General features: G+C 39.9%; 1 protein-coding gene across 1 annotated transcript in view; it reads left to right on the top strand.

Annotated features, from left to right (window-relative positions):
- The window catches only part of LOC125238948 (cAMP-regulated phosphoprotein 21-like), a 129111-nt gene that overhangs the window by 103206 nt on the left and 4538 nt on the right, over positions 1-21367 (top strand). The window contains exons 18-22 of the mRNA XM_048146448.1: positions 9500-9560; positions 11383-11468; positions 11889-12350; positions 14636-14741; positions 16199-16274. Coding sequence (XP_048002405.1) covers positions 9500-9560; positions 11383-11468; positions 11889-12350; positions 14636-14741; positions 16199-16274 — 791 coding nt within the window. The remainder of the gene's footprint in view (positions 1-9499; positions 9561-11382; positions 11469-11888; positions 12351-14635; positions 14742-16198; positions 16275-21367) is intronic.

Below are 21367 nucleotides of genomic sequence, written 5' to 3'. Positions count from 1 at the left end.
GTTTCTACGTTCAATTTCCAAATTTGTATCTGTTATAGATTCTTGTAAATCTCTTTTCTGTCTTTTATCTTTTTCTCCTTCTTGTCTTGCATGGTATTCATCCCATTTATTCCCATATCCGTTCCATTTCTGTTTGTAAGCGTTCCAATCTTGATCAGTTCCTCTATTTCCTATAGGTTTCTCATTTTCTATATCTTGTTTTTCTCTGTTTAACTTTCTTCGCTCAGCGTCCAAAGTTTCGTCTGTCAGACTATCTTGATCATCTCTTTTAACAACGACTCTATAGACAATGTCACTGCTGCTGCTGTCACACAGCAGAAGATGATGTAAATATGCCCCTTCATCTGAAATTAAAAAGATTCTCATTAGTACCGTTTTAGGTAAATAAAAATGAAGTCTCTTAATACCATGTGTCATGTGCTATTTATCGAGGAAAATGTTTTGATGTTCTAAGAACAAATTAAATTACTTTCATAGAAAATATTTTAACTTGTTATTTTTAAGTAGTAACACTACTATTATGTTCTAAACATTAAATAAATGTCATATACAAAGAAAAAGTGACCAAAAGCCTCCAGTGCTCCGAGCTGGAATCGAACCAGCGTACTCCGCTTACCGCTTTTTCTTTGTATATGACATTTATTTAATGTTTTGATGTTGATATCGTTGCTTGGATCATCGGTATTATGAGTTATGACTGTTTCTGGGAATCACACAAGGTAGATTGGAGTGTCACTATGCTATTATAAAGATCACAAACATATATGTATTATGACGAAATATAATATGGTTGACTCTAGAATGATCTATATAGTATAATTTTATATGAATGTAGTAAGGTAAGGTGAGTGATTGAAGGGGTTTGCTTGCGGGGTAAGATAAAATGCCGCCAATAGTGCTTTGTTATACGGAACCTATTTCATCTTATCTTATCCCTCGAGAAAAACCCTTCAATCTTCCCGCACCAGATACTTACCCCCTCATAAATGTTAATTAAAGTTATCAAGCCGATAAAGTTCGTTTGTCCCTTTCTATCACACAAATACGTCGGAAAGGGACAAACGAACTTTATCGGCCTGATAACTTTAGTGAATGTTTATGAATAAGGGGGTTAAGGTGTATCTTTTCTTAAAATGCGCACTGCCAATGAGTGGAAATCCTTGCCGGCGTCCATATTTCCCAGATCATATAACCCAGCAACCTTCAAATCAAGCCAATCTGGTATCAATGCAATCTGGCTCAGCCGGTAGTGACCCTGCCTGCTAAGCCGAGGTAATGGGTTCGAATCCCGGTAAGGACGTTTATTTGTGTGACGAGCACAGATATTTGTTCCTGAGTCATGGATGTTTTCTATGTATATAAGTACAATACAATACAATACAAATACTTTTTATTGCACACCTCAATACAGGAAACAATATAGTAAGTATACACAACAACTTAAGAGGTGAAACAAGAGGCGGTCTTATCGCTAAAGAGCATCTATTTATCTATTTATATACAATATTTAAGTAGGTATGTATATCGTCGCTTAGCACCCATAGTACAAGCTTTGCTTAGTTTGGGGCTAAGTTGATCTAAGGTGTCCCCAATATTTATTTATGTAAGGGTGAACAGGCACCGTAATTTTTTTCTTTGTAAATGACGATCTTGTTAAATGGGAGACACTATCCATTTTATTATTTAGAATAGAAAATGTAAAATTTGGCGTTCATAATGAGAAGATAAACGTAATTTTGACACGCAACAAATTTATAGTGTAATTTTTATCACGAAATAACGACATCTAAATCGAATCAATTTTAAAGTATGTCAATAAAATAAAGAAACACTTACTCTCGATTTCTGCTCCTTACTATCACAACACAACTTATAGCAACTTTATATTATTTCCAAAAGTGCATTATACATAGGTATGTTTATCAATACAACCTTAAATTTCAAGTTACAATAATCAACTGACTAATTTAACTGAATAATATTAGTATTTATGCATCAACTAGACTTATCTAATTCTATTAGGTTATTGCTTATCTTAAATACTCATTTACAACATAGTTAACTAAATAATTTAATTATTATCAACAACAAAGTACCTATACACGGTGTAAACTGACGAACTCGAAATATTTTAACCACGCATTTTTGTGGTCAAAAAAAGGAAATAATATTATATGAATTTATGTGCATTTCGACAAATAAAATAGTCTCATTTTAAATGTATTTACATTTTAAAGTAAATGTCATTAGTAAAAATGGCACTGGCAATGAATTTTGTCATTTTTTTCTTACAACCCAACCTACTCTTTGCAATGTTTTACTTGTCACTTTTTGACATCTGTCAATCATCGCTGTCAAAGCATTTTGTACAGTCACCGGCAAAAATAAGTGATGATCTGTACCTTAATAATTTGACAACTTTGTATGACATTTCAAACAAGATGTTAATGTGAAGAGGTACAAAAATCATTACTTATTTATGCCGGTGACTGTACTAAGAAGTTGTTTATTTTTAAATGCTATTAACTCTAGAACTAGGCTAAATTCCTACTTTCCATTATATATATAATTACAAATTAGTTACAAAAAATGTAATGTATGGACTCAAAACGTCTGAAATAAATGATTTCATTCATTCATTCATATATCGTAGTCTTGAAATGTGATTATTGTATACTGATTTTCGCTAATAAAATTATTCGATTTCCTCATACTACACCGTGTATGATTATAAGTATTATCAATATCAAGTAAATAACAATTTAAGTGATATAATGGGGGTATAGGTTAATGTATTATATTGATGTTATCTCTGCTAGATAACAGGGCCCAGGGTATTTATTGTATGGAATAGTTTTGGAACCAGTGAAGGTTATGATTTTTAACCCCCGACGCAAAAACGACGGGGTGTTATAAGTTTGACGTGTCTGTCTGTTTGTCTGTGTGTGTCTGTCTGTGGTATCGTAGCTCCCCAACGGATGAACCAATTTATATTTCGTTTTTTTTTTGTCTGAAAGCTGAGTTAGTCGGGAGTGTTCTTAGACATGTTTCATGAATCATGTCTACTATGTCGCGGTCGGGGGTTTTTCAAAATTTGAATTTTGTGGTTAGGTTATAAACATTGTCAAAGACATAGATTAATTATGAGATCTTTTATTTATCTTATCTTATATTTAATGTATGGTCATGGCACACCTCGGATACTGCCGATCAAATATATGAAAGAGGCCCGTTCCTAGCACACAGTCTAAGCTCGTGTAGGTGAACGCGTACCATAGAGGAATAAGTAAGGGAAGAGTTGTAACTCCATACATCAGTAAATGCGGGTTATTTGTATAGGCATAGTTAAGTGACATCTAGCGACAATCACGCGTCAAATAGCGTGTATTATCAACCACTACTCGATACTAGGTGGCAACTGTATCTCGTCTGCCAAAATTTTAATATTAGATCAGTTTACAACTTATATTACAAGCAGATGGAATTGAAAACAGAATACTGATTAATACTATTGGAATATTAGTTAAAAATTTGTGAGCATTAGACTTTTCGTTCGTCGCGACATCTATTGACAAGTAGCAGTACTGATAATGTATGCTAGTTGTCGCGTGATTGTCGCTAGATGTCACTTAACTATGCCTATACAAATAACCCGCATTTACTGATGTATGGAGTTACAACTCTTCCCTTACTTATTCCTCTATGACGCGTACTATGCTTGTATGACAGGTAACCGAGAGGGGGTGGGCGGCACTTTCAGCGGGGAGCGGGAGTGGCCATACTGTACGATAGTACTCTTTATTATACTGTGGTCAAGGTCCAAAGTGGTAGTTGCATGTTATTCAATTAAATCAAATAACAGATAAGCGCGTTAGTATTTCGGTCACGGAAATTAATAAAACATACTTTACAGTACGTTTGGTGATTTTTTTTCACTAGAGCGCAAAGTAGTATATACATTGCAAGTGGACAACTAATTGTTCAGTAATGTGTGACGTGTCCACTGGTCACAGGGGTGGGGGGCGTGGGCATTTCCTTTTAGGCAACAGGGAGGCGTGTTTAAAAAATTTGGGAACCCCGGACATGGACAATCTATTTTGTTTAATTCTTAAATTATGACACATTGACGTTATCGGTCACGTACACTGTGACCTTTGTCCGTCAAAGTTGTATACAGCGATTAAATGAATAGCTTTAAATAAATAATATCTAATTAAATGAGATCATTACTTTAAATAAATATTAAATCAGATCATTATGACAAAACATAAATATATGTATAATTGTATATATTTGCGAATATATATCAATTATATAGTAAGTATATTTATTTATGTTTGCATATATTTATATTTATGTATTATATTAGTATTTTATGAAGTTCATCAGTTGTTTTCGATTATTCTACCATTGTCATTTTTTCCTTCTCCTTGCACCATTTTTTCATGTCTCTGTTTAGCCCAATGGTTGACTGGTAGAGAATGCCATTAGGCATTAAGTCCTCCATTTGTACACTTTTTGTTTTATTTGTGCAATAAAGTTTAAATAAATAAATAAATAAAACGGAAATAATGTGATAAGAACATTAAGAACCCTTACCACAAGTTTGATTGACTGGGTGAAATAAAAAGGACCAGCCATACTTTGAGTTATCGCCACTCGTTTCGAACTTCCTTTTTTTCGCTCTTGTATCGTAATGTACTATTAGGCAGTGCACGAAATAAAGCATCACATAATTAGAAGAAAAATATAGACAGTAGTTATTTTTAAACACAATTTCTATTTAATAAGTCAAAGAGAAAGCTAAAAAGTAAATGAATTGACCGTGACGTCACTCCTCAGTATTTCATAGTAATTCCATATTAGCAAATCGTTTTGACAGTTCATGAGTCGACGATGCGTAGATTGTATCAAAGAGGATCGAGTATTATAGAGAGTTACTGTCGAAATAAAATGTGTAATCACAGTGCATAGACAGGCATCTCTTGACACAGGCTTAAAACTTTTGAACCTCAGTTTTGACAATTTGGCCCATATTCTTAGCTTGATATGTGTTAAAATGTCAAATATTAATATTAGCGCCATCTAGCTGAGCGTACCCCAAAGGTGTAATGCCATCTAGGCCACCGTACCTTTTCTGTATGGTACTGAGGTACGTTTTTTTCTTAGACTTTATCTGTCTATACACTGAGAGAAATTTGCATTGTGAATTTAACAAGTTCGACTTGTTGCGGGTTTATCCGTTTGAAACAAAAGTATTTTAGTAAACGGAATAAATCACAATGTTGATGATACAAGTCGAATTTGTTCGAACAACAAGGTCAAACTTGTTAAAAGATATTTGATTGAATCAGCCAAACATAAATTATGTTTAAAACAATATGAGTCATGTTGCTTTTATAAAATCGACTTGTTGATTCAAATAAAATGAAACTTGTAGAATGTACTAGTTACACTTAACAAAATCTAACTTGTTGTTTGAACCAAAGAGCACGTAGGCGCTATTTTAATCAAAAAACTTGTTGAACGAACATGAAAATTGGTTGTTTTTTCTCTCAGTGTACGGAGTTATTATATGTCTTATGTCGGAGTTATTATTGTATGCACGCTATATGCCCACTTCGCCAAACGCTCCGCACCGTGGTCCGCTCAAACCTTACACTTATTGTCAAGAGAAACATGACACACAAATTAATCATATAAATTAAACTATAGTAGACAACAGGCGGTATTATCGCTACAGCGCTATCTTTGTTTATTTTTATAAATACATTTTAACTTATATCTTACAGGATTTTTATTTACAGAGACCCGTTTATACATATAATACAATAATAATTATATAATTATACATTCTAGTAGTATGTGGGCCATTTTTTTTAAAGTTGTCCACCACACTTTTTTGGATTTGGACATTTTTATCTCAGGACACTCAGAACCGCGTGCTATTTCAATCTTTATAGGAGGAAAAAAAGTGTCTTAAGGTTTTTTCCCATTCCGTTGCCATTTTTCATACATTTTGTATGGCGGTAACTGAATGGAAGGTATACAAAATGTGTGGAAATCTTGGGACATTTTTTTTCTCCTATCAGGATCGAAAGATCTCGATCTCGCGATTCTCAGTAATATGAATCGCGTAAAAAATACCCATGTTTACAAAAAATGTGGAGTGGATAACTTTGAAAAAAAAATAGCCCATGTACATAATTATATTATTCCGAAACAATATATTAGGTATACGCAAAATACTGGCAGATTGCGACGCACTTCATGTAACATAAACGTCAGTACAATTCCAATACTAATACGAAAATTATCATGATCTTGACCGTTTCTTCAAGCACATCTTAGTGCGGTCCGGCAAAATGATTCTCCTAGTCCCCTTAGGGCATTTCCCCAAAGACTCTGTTATTCTATCCGATAAACCCATCATTTCACTGGGATTCACACACTTCAATTCGCCGTCAATAATGGCGTATTGCAATTTTCCTGGACAGTTGTCCCAGATCATTATAGCTTCTTCGTCGTCTTCGTCTCTTTTGACTCGACGCTTCCAATTTGAATTTTTATAAGTATTGTCTTGTGTTGATCTGTCTTCATTTATACTTTGTTTTGTATTAACTTTTATCGTTTTTGCTTCGTCAGCTATTTCTATATTTCCTATATTAGCATTATCTAAAGGGTTATCGTATATTTTGTTATTATTAAATCGATTTATTCCATTCAATTTACCTTCATTATCAACCTTTTGTTTATTAGAATCTTTATTTTGATCAAATCTCCTTAAAAGATTAGAATATAAATTTGAAATATTTTCCGTTTTCGCTTTCTCATCAGTGGTATTTGTAACTACGCCATTTTTAGCGTCTAAATTTGAATATATTTTGCTGTGAATGTTGAATGAACTCGTTTCTGCGTATATCAATGACATCAGGATGACCGGTACGATAGATGACATCATCTGAAATAACACAATGTTATCATTAAAATGGTTATTTTGTTATGTCTCCATTCTGAGATATGAGATTTTAATTATTTAGGTCATAGTGAACGCCGGTACAATGGTAGTGAAAGGCCTAAGAAAAGATGAATGGAATGTGTGAAGAATGATATGAGAGTGAAAGGTATTAGTATGGAAATGACGGCTGATAGAGAGGAATGGAGGAAGATCATCTGCTCCGACCCCAAATAATGGGAAAAGGGCAAGGGAATGACGATGATAGTGAACACCGGTTGTCTAGCGGTAACAGCGAGTTTCAATCCGGAGGTCGCGGGTTCGGACCCCGGTTCGTACCAATCAGTTTTTCGCAACTTATGGTACGAACCGGGGGTGGAAAACATCATGAGAAAATCGGAATAATCCCAATAAGGCCTAGTTACCCTTCGGGTTTGAAGGTCAGATGGCAGTCGCTTTTGTAAAACTAGTGCCTACTCCCATGAGCCGTGACAAATGCCGGGATAAATAAATAAATAAATATTGGGGGACACCTTTCACAGATTAACTTAGCCCCAAACTAAGCAAAGCTTGGACTATGGGTGCTAAGCGACGATATACATACTTAAATAGATAAATACATACTTATATACATAGAAAACATCCATGACTCAGGAACAAATATCTGTGCTCATCACACAAATAAATTAACGCAACGCAAGGAGGATTATGATTGAACGAAAAAGTCGAACCAATCAAATCAAGCACTATTAATGAATATGACTAATAAATGTTTCATAAGGACACTTACAATTTCCTCGGTTGTAACGTCCTCATGAAATCACTAACCCACGTAAACACTACGTCGTATAAGGAAGCATAACATCAGAAATACATTCAATAATATATTTAAGTATTCGTAAACATAACATAAACGACAGTCCAGCGCAGGAGACAAATTAGAACTGATGAAATGACGCATACAAAATATGTGGTATGACAGATACGAGTTACGGTAGACGTTGGTCACATATTAGATAAATCATCTGGACGAGTCATGGTCCATATCAATACGGTTTTCTAAATTATTGCCAATTATCAGCCCACTACAAATCTTATGCGACTATGGGATATGGGTTAGATTGTGGCGTAGGCGAGAGGCTGGCAACCTGTCACTGCAATGTCACAGTTTCGTTTTCTTTCAACCCTTTACTTGCCAAGAGTGGCACTGAAGCTTTAGTAGTTTCATGTGTTCTGCCCACCCCTTTATGTGATACAGGCGTGATTGTATGTATGTATGTATGTACAAATCTTATATCTCATATACTACAACGTCTCATTGTATCTCTATCCACATATAAGTACTACAACGTGTATCGAGTATGTAGAAAGTTACTAAGGTACAACGGGGCAAATCTCGACGGGGGGCAATTGTAACTAATCCATTTTTTCCACTATTACACTATGATCTTGAGTTCTACATGTATCAACTGAACACGCCTACCATATATATGTAACTGGTGGACACTCTATTTAATAATGCAAACATTGTAAAACTTGGAAAAAATTAACCAGTTACATTTGCCCCCCAGTCGAAGATTTGCGCCGCCGTACCTTACTAAATGTTTACGTGTAGTCACAGTGTTTAGGCTGCCGTCTCTAGACAGGACGGCCAGTAATTTTAAATCTATTGACCAGTCGTTTTCGATTCTGTTAGTAAAATTTAAATCGTTAGTAGTGGAGATATTATTGAACGAAATTCACGAAATCGAATGGTCGACATTCAAATATCGGCTCCCTGGTATCTTTTGTTTTCACTAACCCTATAGTTAACGCTAGAGATGCACCGAATATTCGGTTACTATTCGGTATCTGGCCTATTCGGCCGGATAGTGGCGTACTATCCGGCCGGATACCGGATGTGCTAATTTGATTGAATGATTTGGGTAAACAAATTAAATGTAAAAAAAACAGTTACGGTTATTTATAATACTTATAATCATAGCCCTTTATTATAAAAAAAATAAACATTAAAAAAAAGCGGATTCCGCGCGAAGTTCACTACGAAACAAGTCAAAACCTGCACGACGCGCCCGTTCCCTGCTTAAATTGTAGATATTGTAGGTAAAATTCTGCTGTCCGAATATTCGGCGGCCGGATACCGAATATTCGCCGATGGTTGGGCCGATAATTCGGTATCCGGCCAAACAGCTATTCGTTGCATCTCTAGTTAACGCCTAATGACCATCTAAAGTGCTATCAGGGGCTCATTTCTCAAAACTGAAAGTTACAAGTTACAAGCGGAAGTCTCTGTCCAACTTGTCATATTAGACATTGACAACCACTTGTAAATTGTAACTTGTAGCTTCGAGAAATGGGCACCAGGGGCCCGTTTCTCGAAAGGTACAAGCCTTGTATTAGGGTGCATTGTAAATTCATTATACGCGATATAATCCGTTTCCATAGTTTTATTTTATGAGTAACTATCGCGGTAACCGAAGACAATAGTAGTAGTAGACAATGTATTTTAAAATAGTTTTTGAGAATTGTTTCCTCTTGTTTCAGATTCAAAATTGCGAAAAAAGGAGAGGCCGGTTGGAGAAACAGCACTCGTTCATTGACACAGGTATTTTTTGCACATCATCTGACGACCGGTCTGGGGCCCATTTCTCGAAGCTACAAGTTACAATTTACAAGCGGTAGTCAATGTCTAATATGACAAGTTGGAAAGAGACTTCCACTTGTAACTTGTAACTTACAGTTTTGAGAAATGGGCCACTGGTCTAGCGCGTCCTAGGTTCGAATCCCGGCTAGGGCGTTTATTTGTGTGATGAGCCTATATTTGATCCTGTCACAGATGTTTTCTATGTATATGTGAGTGTGTTCAGTAAAACGTGCCACTTTGTCGATTGTTATAAAGCCGCTTTGTCAGTTTATTCATATGAAGATACAAGTAAGTCTTGGGACGTTTCACTAAAGACAGTCACATATAATTATTATTTTTATATATTATTATATTCGTTGTCTCTGTCTGTTGATCCACAACACAAGCCTTCTTGAGGTTACTCAGTGGTCTGTTCTGTCATAGATTAAATATAAGATCATACCATCCCATACATTAAAATGCGACCGCCTAAAAACGCGCATACACTACACCACACATAGATGGCGCCACAAAATGTATTGTTGCCATCGATTATTTGTAGATGATTTGTAGGTTGGTGTTAAGGTGTCACTTTCGAGCCATAAATCTATGTCAAAAGTGACACAACGCCATCTACAAGTATAACTGAAAGCTACAGGACATTTTGTGGCGCCATCTATGTGTGGTGTAGTTAGGTTTGTAAATAGAAAAAAAAACCAAATGTTTTTTTTTTTTCAGAATTATGAAAAAAAACATGAAAAAAACCGAGCACCTTGGTTTTTTTTTCTAAATATGGTTTTTTTTCAGATGAACAAATGATACGACAATAACGGTTTTTCGTGAGTTGTAACGTGCTTCAATAACAATAACGTACATTTTAATTTAGTATACAAACGTTTATTGGGGAATCCCCGATGCTGCGTGTAGCGTGGAGAGGCGGTGGTGTTGCCAACAGTAAATAGTGATAACTACAAACTACAGATTTCGTAAATGTTACTTTTATAAGACCAGAAATTAAAGTTATTTGATTAAATTCGTTAATAGTTAACATTAAGTCTAAAAAACCGTATAAAAGTATTAACTACTTTGCAAATTTTGAGATTTCGTACTTTAGAAAAAAAACATACTCCAGAAAAAACTGTTTTTTTTTTTTCACGGTTTTTTTTTCAGTTTTTTTTTTCAAGCCAGAAAAAAAACCGTTTTTTTACAACCCTGGATGTAGTGTATGCGCGTTCTTATGCGGTCGCATTTTAATGTATGGGATGGTATAATCTTCTTATATTTAATCTATGGTTCTGTTAAAAGAAGTCTGTTCTGTTGCCGTCCTGTGTTGTGTTGCCACTTTTGGCGTTAACAATAAAATCAATAATTGTATAGTATGAATTTTCTGAGATGAACTTTTCGGTTTTGCCCTAATCTGCTAAACAAAGGCCATTGTTTCTATTATTCGCCGCGGTTAGCTCCCGTTTCCACAGCACGTGCTAAAGTCTCAGTGTAGTTAAAAAGCAACTATCATGATAGCAATAAGGTTCAAATTTATTAAACAGTTTGCAGTGTGCAGGTAACTTTTTTTGAAGATGACAAAACGTGTTATCTCCGAAAGGGCTTTTTATGGATTTGAACCTTATTGCTATCATGATAGTTGCTTTTTAACTACACTGAGACTTTAACACGTGCTGTGGAAACGGGAGCTAACCGCGGCGAATAATAGAAACAAAGGCCTTTGTTTAACAGATTAATAGGGCAAAACCGAAAAGTGCATCTCAGAAAATTCATACTATAATTATCTTGTATATGTTTTCAGAAGCGGAATGTCGTTGCGATGATGGCCGGAGCAAATGTTGCTGCGAGTGTAGGCGACATGATGGCTGCAATCAAAAGAGCGACAAGGTAAATTGAAGGCCAACTAATAACCAGACACACCACACACACACACACACACACACACATCTGGTCCCAACTCAGTAATAATGAAACAAGCGCTGATCATTCATCATAAGCACAGTATAATAAAGAGTACTACCGTACAGTATGGCCACTCCCGCTCCCCGCTGAAAGCGCCGCCCACCCCCGTTACCGCCGTCAAAAACGAGAACAGTCGACCTGTCATATCTCACTCATACAAGCATGGTACGCGTTCACCTACACGAGCTTAGACTGTGTGCTAAGAACGCGCCTCTTTCATATATTTGATCGCCAGTGTCCGAGATGTGTCATAAGACTCATTTTACTTGGGGCCAGTTTGATTTTAACTCCAACTCTATTAAATTGGCAAATTTAAGAGCTTGACGAAATGTTTTTCTTTTTTAGATTTCAGTACAACCAGAGCAAAAAACTACCCCAATACCATCAAGCCCGGTCAAAAACCGCTATGAACAAAATACAGAACAAACCAATCAAACCTCGACACCAGAAACGGCAACCAATCACAGACAAACTTACGAAGCTTCAGCTACCCGCGTCGCAGAACCGACCAATCAGAGGCCAGAGATTCAGGCCCAAACATTCGAACCAGCCAATCAAGCCCAATACGAACCTCAAAGAACGGAATTTGAAAACCAACGGCCGTACGAGCCAAAGGTATTTGAAAATAGAACGTTCGAAGCGTCGAATCAGAGGCCGCCGTCATTCGACCCGCTGGCCAATCAGAGAGCGGCTAACGAGAATGTGACCAATCTGATGACGTCGGGTAACAAATTGACCAATCAGGAGAGCGTTGAAATGCCACAATACGTTCCGCAGCAGTACCACAAGGGATTTAGAAATGACGAGGTAAAGTTAGCGCGAACACCGAAGCTCGAAAATTGCGGGTATATTTTTCTGTTATGACTAACCCGATTGGTGTGACAGAAATATATTCGCAATGTGGACTTCAGGTGCGAAATGCGAGGATTTTGTTCAATAGTCAATAGTTTATTCAAGAACATAGTGAGATTACATAAGATGATAACATTGAAAAGCAGTTCTTATGTTCTACCAAGCAAGGCATGCAATATTTAACAATTATTTACAAGTATGTACAATATAATGTCAATATAATTTACACAATAATTCATTACAAATATACACAAGGATTGAGTCAATTTATTACATTTTATAAATTACACAGCCAAGATGTCAAATATAGGCATAGATAAATTACTTTTCCCCTCACTAGCTCGGAAACACGTGTTTTGTCCTTTAATACCAGCGGGTAAAAACGCATTTTATCCACTAGTGGGTAAGACCTTGAATAAAGTCAAATTAACTGCTTTAAAGTTGATAAAAGTAGGTGAATCAACCACCTGTGGAACTACTGAAAGCAGTGATAAAGGAATTTTTTGCGTTGTAGTTTCCTCGCTACAGTGAGGGGAAAAGTTTTGTGTTGCACTCGGGTGCAAATGTATTTTACTTCTCGTGTGTTAAAAAACTCGCAAGTTCAGGATTCTATTCTTGAACCACTTCTTTTCCAATTCTATTCTTGAACCAATTCTTTCACTTACTCGTTTTTCAATTCTACACTCTGCGTTAAAATACAACTTTGCCCCCTTGTATAACAAATAACTATAATTTCAGGATTTACAATAAATTGTGATCTTGGCAACTTAAATATTCTTTTACCGACTAAAAACATTTGTCTATTAGCCGTTCCGTAAGTGATTTCTTAAAGCGATCTGTAGGACATTCTAAGATCCATTTAGGCAGCTGGTTATAATGAAAATGAAATGAAATGAAAATGAAAATGAAATATTTATTTTTCAAGTAGGCATATTACAATGCGCATATGAACGTCAAATAAAGCTACGCCGGCTCTAACCCTACGCCTCAGCCTCGAGAAGATTTCAGTCCCCCCTCAGTTGGGAGGGGGGTATCCACTATGGGACCGGCAAGAAACTCGGCGGGCAACTTCTTTTCAAAACATTACATCTTATAATTAACATGCATTAAATAACAAGATACAATTTAACATGCAAAAGTATTCATCAAAGAATATGAACAGACTAGGTACTCTATCGAAATTAATTTCAATAAATTATATTATTGCTTAATAATACGTCGTTCTTCTTCAGAGAAAACATATCAAATTGTCACAGAAGAAAAAGATAATATGAATCTCAATATCATTAAATATGTAATTTACCTATTACAATATCATTAATTATAAATTTGAATTGCCATACAGAACGAGTTATTTTTGTGAAGCCACCGCTAACTCTGCCTTCCGGGGGCAAATGTGTCTGCCTTATCAATCACTCATTGTCAGTGTTTTTGCGAGTTGTTACTTTTGCTACTTTGAAAAAAAAACCCGACCGCGACATATTAGGCCGATTTTCATGAAACATGGCTAAGAACACTCCCGACTAACTCAGCTTTCAGACAAAAAAAAACTAAATCTAAATCGGTATATCCGTTCGGGAGCTACGATGCCACAGACAGACATACACTCAAACGGACACGTCAAACTTATTACAAAACAAATAACATCCGCGCTTTGTCGTTTTAATTAACATTATTTTTACCTTTTTTCCCAACGTTTCGTTGCACTGGGGGTTACAAAAAGTGTCACCGGAATAAACAACACAAAACTACCTTATTAATTTATATAAACTTCCCTATAATCTACCCGCTTTTAGTTATTGTTTGGTAAAAATAATGTTGGTCAAAATAAATATATCTGCCTTCTGCTTGCCCTTAGAGTTGGTCAAAGACGCCTAGTCTTACAAATATGGCATATAGAAGAGAAATTTCGATGGCTTCCGCTGTGACAGGGTGGCCTAGGGGTTCATGGCGTTAGCCCGGATTGCTAAAGACGCCGGTTCGAATCCGGCCTTCGCCACTGGTAGTGTCCGCCATTTTTAACCCCCGACGCAAAAACGACGGGGTGTTATAAGTTTGACGTGTCGTCCTGTCTGTATGTGTCTGTGTCTGTCGTGGCATTTTTTTCGATTTAGTTTTTTTTATAAAGCTGTATTAGTCGGGACATCTGTTTCATGAAAATTTAGGTCGATTTTAATTTTGTGGTTATTTCTTTAATAATAGGCATCTTGTTTCGATTTTTAAATGTATGTTGTTTTCAGGTGACGTCACCGCCGCAAATGGTTCAAAATCCTATGATGGCTGATGTCGGAGTGTATAACATTATGGCACAGGCGAAGATCACTCCTGTGCCCGTGGACCCTCTCCGTGAGTATATTTATTTATTTATTTATTCAAATATTTACAAGCTTACAGTTTACACCAAAGCGCTTACAAACTAGTCATTCCTGACGGATATAATAACATTGAGGATATACAAACCAAAGAACATACAATTAAGCGTACATATAATTATCACAAAAAATCATTAAAAAAAACCCGACGCAGAGTCAAAAAGGCCAGTGACGTTATTTATTTTCCTCGCGTACTGACAGACATCTCCTATTTTATTGTATATATTTTTCATTATATTATTATTTACTTAAAGAACCTTTGTTTCATTTCTCCGCTGACTAGCCGGCTACAATACAATTATCACAAAAAATCAAAAAATCACTAAAAATCAAAAAATCATCAAAAAATCATAAAAAAAAAAAAGCAAAAATATAGTCACATACATACAATCACACCTGTATCCCATAAAGGGTTAGACAGAACACACGAACTACTCAAGTTTCAGTGCTACTTGACAAAAAGAATGTATGTATTATATGTAATATTTAAAATATTTATTATAAATATCTATTTATGTAAAAGTATGTGTGGTATATGCTGTATATGTATATATATAGTTTACTTTTCTTCTTAGTAAATCACCTTTAGTTTTCTCTCTGCACCATTTGTATTGAATCTCTGTTTGGCGCTATGGTTGACTGGTAGAGAATGCCATTTGGCATTAAGTCCGCCATTTTTGTATATTTTGTGCAATAAAGTTTAAATAAATAAATAAAAAGAGGTTGAATAAAACGAAATTGTAACATTGCAGTGACAGGTTGCTAGCTTCTCGCCTACGCCACAATTTAACCCATATCCCACTACTCCGTGAGTATATAGTGCCAGAAAAATAATAAACAGAACCTTATTGCAAACAAACCTAACCTATTCTACATTTTAAAATTATTGATCAAAAATAATCAACCTAAAAATGTGTATTCAGACTAGTCACAGTGTATAGATTTCTATTACTCGACACAGGCTTAAAAACTTTAAAAAATTTTTGAACCTCAGTTTTGACGATTGGGCCATATTGTTAAAATGGTCAAATATTATTAGCGCCATCTAGCCGAGAATGAACTAAATATGTGGCGCCATCTAGACGACCGTACTGCATCACTCGACACGTGCTAAACGTTTGGAAGCGTGAAGGTTTATCGACGTTAACCTACTACCTAATAAAACTAACTGTTACTCATTTCAATTATTTAATAAAATTGCAATAGAACTATTAATTAGATAATATATTGTATAAGTCATAAGTTAAGAATATTGTGTGTCCTTACAGGGCGTCATGTACCTACCTATATATACTTGTAACACCTACTACTGTATCATGCACATGACTACAATGAAATAAAGAATAAAGAATAACCATTTGAATTTCGCGCCTTTTTAGTGACAAGATTTGCTCAATAGCTTATGTAAACGTTGCCTCACTTGTGTTTCAGGTCCGGTGTCTCTCACGAATATGGTGTTCCCCGCGCCCGTGGCCCCTGCCTACCCTACCTCAACCAAGTGCGGATGGTAAATATAAAACCTCAGCCTCAGCTATAAAAACAAAACGAACAAAAGATAATCACTCCCGCGTAAATAAAAGAGACACGGCGATGTTTATAATTACTCGCCCAGCGGTGAGCTATCAATATCGCCGTTTCTCTTTTATTTGCACGAGAGTGATTTTCTTTTGTTCGTTTTTATAGCCGATAGCTCATAGCTTACTAGCTGGCGGTGAGACCAGTGCCTAACCACAAAATTAAAATTTTGAAAAACCCCCCGACCGCGACATAGTGGACCGATTTTCATGAAACATGGCTAAGAACACTCCCGACTAACTCAGCTTTCAGACCAAAAAAATCTAAATCTAGATCGGTTCATCCGTTCGGGAGCTACGATGCCACAGACAGACACACACACAGACAGACAGACAGACAGACAGACAGACAGACACGTCAAACTTATAACACCCCGTCGTTTTTGCGTCGGGGGTTAAAAAGTCGTATTGCTTCTTCCTAACGTATTATTATTTTATTTATTATTTTTCATATATTCTCTACCTGTTCTAATGAACACAAGTTAAATTATAATCTATTGAAAATATGCTGGTTCGATTCCAGCCTCAGGCACCAGAGGACTTGGTCACTTTTTCTTTCATATGTGTAATTTATTTCGGTTTTAATTCTCTACCTGCTATGTAATTAATATTATTTGTGCCGTTTGTATATCCGAGGTCTTATATAGAGAGTACGTCGTAGACGTCGCATCGGACCGATAGATGGCGCCATCGTTCGTTGTAAGTCGCTCCGGCGTCACACCGCCGCGATGTTGGTAGTCCCGTTTTCCCCACCTGCAACATAAGGCTCCTACGCGCCCCGGCCCGCCACCAGCCACCCTCATTGTTTCGTCGAACGCCGAAGTGACCGGTTGTCGCGTATTCCGTTCGAACATTTTTACAGCATGGTGTCTCGAAATTAATCTTTTAGTTTCTATTTCCTTGTTACTCCTGGTCAAACCAGAGTTATTCGTGTTTTTATTTAAAAAGTGGCTTATAACGTTTCGGAATTATGAAATTTTTCAATTTCAATTTTCACCGTCAATTCTTTCTTCCCTTTTAATTTACGCTCGTTCTTCTTGAATAATGAGATATATTATGCCTCGCTAGCGATCATTATTCGTCTTTCGGGGTTCTCACGATAGAAATGAACGAGCGGTGCTTTATGATTCTACCCACTTTTTTGTAAGAAAGTTCCATGCTGCAAAAATCGTTACCGTTAATCAGTTTTCTTTTTAAACTATTCGCATTTCCGAGACTAAAGTAGGAAGTGTTATCCGCGTATTAAAAGTTTCGCGCGAGAATATAAGCGGTAACGTAGTAAGTTGCTCCGCCGGGGACCACGTGCTCCGGGGACCACGTGCTTCGCGACCGCGTGCTGCGCGACCTGCGGGCTGCGGCGGCGGCGGCGGCGGCGGAGGGCGCGGTGGAGGAATACCGCGCTCCAAGGAGGTTTGAATTTCTCCGACGAATGGGTGAGCAGATTCATATTATTTTAGAAAGAACATGTTCGGTTTCCGATTCGGTGCAGAGGCCCCAAACCACGTGTCGGCGCCGGAACTTACTGTAGCGCTGCGATAGCGCCACTGACCGCGGCAGTGTTGTCCGCCGCGTCGGCGCCGCCGAAGTTGCGTAGAAGTTGCCTCCTCGTTAACGATGGCCATCTCTGCGGTGCCGCCGAACAACGTTGTGGCCGCCACATAAGCGTCGCGTGCGACGCTGTAAGTATGTCTGCTGCTGCCCCGACGCGAGCGCCGCGCCGTTAGTGATCTGTCGTCAATATGCAGGCTACCAGCGCGGCCACCTTCTGCCCCCGCCTACAACGCCGCGAGCCTGCTGAAGCTGTCCACCAATATCGCTGGCCGCCACGCTTATGCTGGCGCCTCGATGGTGATGCAGAGCGTTCGTCTGCCGTGACAACGCCGCGATCCTGCTGAAGCTGTCCACCAGTATCGCTGGCCGCCACGCTTATGCTGGCGCCTCGATGGTGATGCAGAGCGTGCGTCTGCCTTGACAACGCCGAGAGCCTGCTGAAGCTGTCCACCAATATCGCTGGCCGCCACGCTTATGCTGGCGCCTCGATGGTGATGCAGAGCGTTCGTCTGCCATGACAACGCCGCGATCCTGCTGAAGCTGTCCACCAGTATCGCTGGCCGCCACGCTTATGCTGGCGCCTCGATGGTGATGCAGAGCGTGCGTCTGCCTTGACAACGCCGCGAGCCTGCTGAAGCTGTCCACCAATATCGCTGGCCGCCACGCTTATGCTGGCGCCTCGATGGTGATGCAGAGCGTGCGTCTGCCTTGACAACGCCGCGAGCCTGCTGAAGCTGTCCACCAATATCGCTGGCCGCCACGCTTATGCTGGCGCCTCGATGGTGATGCAGAGCGTTCGTCTGCCGTGACAACGCCGCGATCCTGCTGACTGTCCACCAGTATCGCTGGCCGCCACGGTTATGCTGGCGCCTCGATGGTAATGCAGAGCGTGCGTCAGCCCTGACAACGCCGCGATCCTGCTGTAGCTGTCCACCAGTATCGCTGGCCGCCACGCTTATGCTGGCGCCTCGATGGTGATGCAGCGAGCTCATCTGCCGTGACAACGCCGCGATCCTGCTGAAGCTGTCCACCAGTATCGCTGGCCGCCACGCTTATGCTGGCGCCTCGATGGTGATGCAGCGCGCTCATCTGCCGTGAAAACGCCGCGACCCTGCTGAAGCTGTCCACCAGTATCGCTGGCCGCCACGCTTATGCTGGCGCCTCGATGGTGATGCAGAGCGTTCGTCTGCCGTGACAAGCCTCAGTGGTGATGCGGAGCGTAATACTGTTAACCGCTGCACAGGCGTCGCAATCCTTCTGCTGCGTCTGCCGTGACATCGCCGCAAGCTACTTGAAGTTTTCCACCGGTGTCGTCGGCCGACACGCTGATGCTGGCGCCTTGATGTCGCCTCGATCGCACGAGGTAAGATTGCAGACGCGGCGACCTTCATCGCGCCACCGAGCGCAATACTGCGGCTGCCGCGAAGGCGTCGCTAATTTTCCTGCCGCGTCTGCCGTGACGACGCCGCGAACTCTGTTGATGCTGTTCACCGATGTAGCTGACTGTCATGCTGGCGCCGGTGCCTCCCGCGCTGACGGCGGCGACCTCGAGAGGGCCACCGAGCACGATACTGCGTGACGCGACAGGGGCATCGAAGACGCCTTTCGAGCTGACGACGGCCGTCTCAATCTCACCGCCGAACGTAACATCGTCTGCTGCAGTGACAAGCTGGTAAGATTGCTGATGTGGTCCCTTGGTACTGCTAGCCGCCACGCTGATAACGCCCGTCGCGCCTAAGATGTCACGCTCACCGCGAGCACTGTCTTCCCCTACAATGGTGCCACGACCATATCCGGGCTCCGTCTGCTACGGTATCGTTGCAGACTCTGTTGCTGACCAGGCTGATACTGCCCTCCAATGTGACGCCGGGCGCCGCTATCAGCTGACATCCCGTACACTATGGTATCCACTCTTCTCTTTCCAGTTCTCGTGAAGTACTTCGACAGTATTTACACTCTATTTTGACCAATGACTCCTCCGTCGCCGAAGTGAGAACAGATAAATTCTAAAGATGCTACGTCCTAACGTGGCTTGGCCACCCATAGTTGAACGAGGTAAGACGTCAACAACCGGACGAGGAGCCGCACTGCTGCGAGGGTGTCCTGACGATGTTCGCGAGCTATCTAATCGGAGAGGCGCCTCGCGAGACGACCCTGTGATTCCTGTACGTCGCTCATTGTGTAGGTCAAAGACATCGTAAAGGTTTGCGGAATTAAAAAAAAAAAAAAAAAACTCTTTCAGAATGTCCAGATCTGAATTCGAGCCAGCGTGCTGCATCCTGAGCGTGCGTCTGTTTACCGGGCGGACACCAAAACCGATCGGTAATCTGGCCGCGGGGGTTCCAAGTACACGACGATTTCCCGGAGGCTTGTGGCGCCCCCTGTCCATTCGAGAGATTAACTTATTCGCCGAGCCTCTAATAAACAAATTGGGAAAAATAAACCCGCTTCGCCTTAGTGAACTTGAGATTCCAGCTCAAAGCGAAAGGGGCCAGGAACTCAGGAGGACTTCAGTAGTTATCATCTGGCTCGACTATACTGAATTAATATAGAGCTTGATTCGATCGTAGAACCTGATTTCATCAATTTCACAACTTTCGTAGTCTACAGAGGGAGGTTGGTTTCCAGCATTACCTCGTACAGCTGCCGATAGCTGTAGGCCAATCGCTCCTGTTTTGCTTGCATTTGCAGCCCTATAAGACCTTAAATAATCGGAATATTGTACAAAGTAAAGCTCTTCCGATGGAAAATAATCTTCAACAGGCGGTGGCGCTGGCGACTGAAGTGACATGCAGCCGGATTAAGGTTCGCATAGCACTATATGCTATGCACAGTTCGGTTGTATGTTATGTTATGCTGTACGATGGCAGGACTACATCTCTTCGGTTACGAGTAACTACGACAGTAACTGCTGACTCCAACAGACTGTCGTACGAGGTCAGTATGCACCCCCTGGGAGCCAAGTAAGTGACCTTCGGTGACCTCGCCTTCTTCTGCTTCGCCCGTCATCGTACCTCTTCGTCTGCGAGAGCCCTGCATTACGCCGTACAACGGTACGTATTAAGCCTCCGCCACACATAAAGCGCATTCCGCTTCGCTAACGCTACGCTATTAGCGCGCTGAATGCGCGCGCATTCCGCTCGCGTCCCGCGCGCGTTGCGCTCGCAATCCGCGCTCGTTAGTTCCCGCTAGTGCCCACTGGGCGCAACGCCAGCGTTTGTGCGGTGCACCGCCATTATTGCGCTCCGCTTACGCTCTCAAAGCGCGCATGTGTGGCGGTGTTTTAATTCACCCCTTGACCTGCTACCACGACGTGTTCAGCAACCACCAGCGATGCGACACGGACGTCACCTCTCAGTCTACACTGTCGACCTTCATTGCACGAAGTAGAAATCCGTCGCATCGGGTTTTGGATTAGGTAATGGATTACCCTAAGAGTCAATGACTGACTTGAAGAAATCGACTGATACCTCCG

Source organism: Leguminivora glycinivorella, chromosome 24 (genome assembly GCF_023078275.1).
Source record: "Leguminivora glycinivorella isolate SPB_JAAS2020 chromosome 24, LegGlyc_1.1, whole genome shotgun sequence".
NCBI lineage: Eukaryota > Metazoa > Arthropoda > Insecta > Lepidoptera > Tortricidae > Leguminivora > Leguminivora glycinivorella.
Note: the sequence above shows the minus strand (reverse complement) of the source record. Positions and strands in the feature narration are given on the sequence as shown.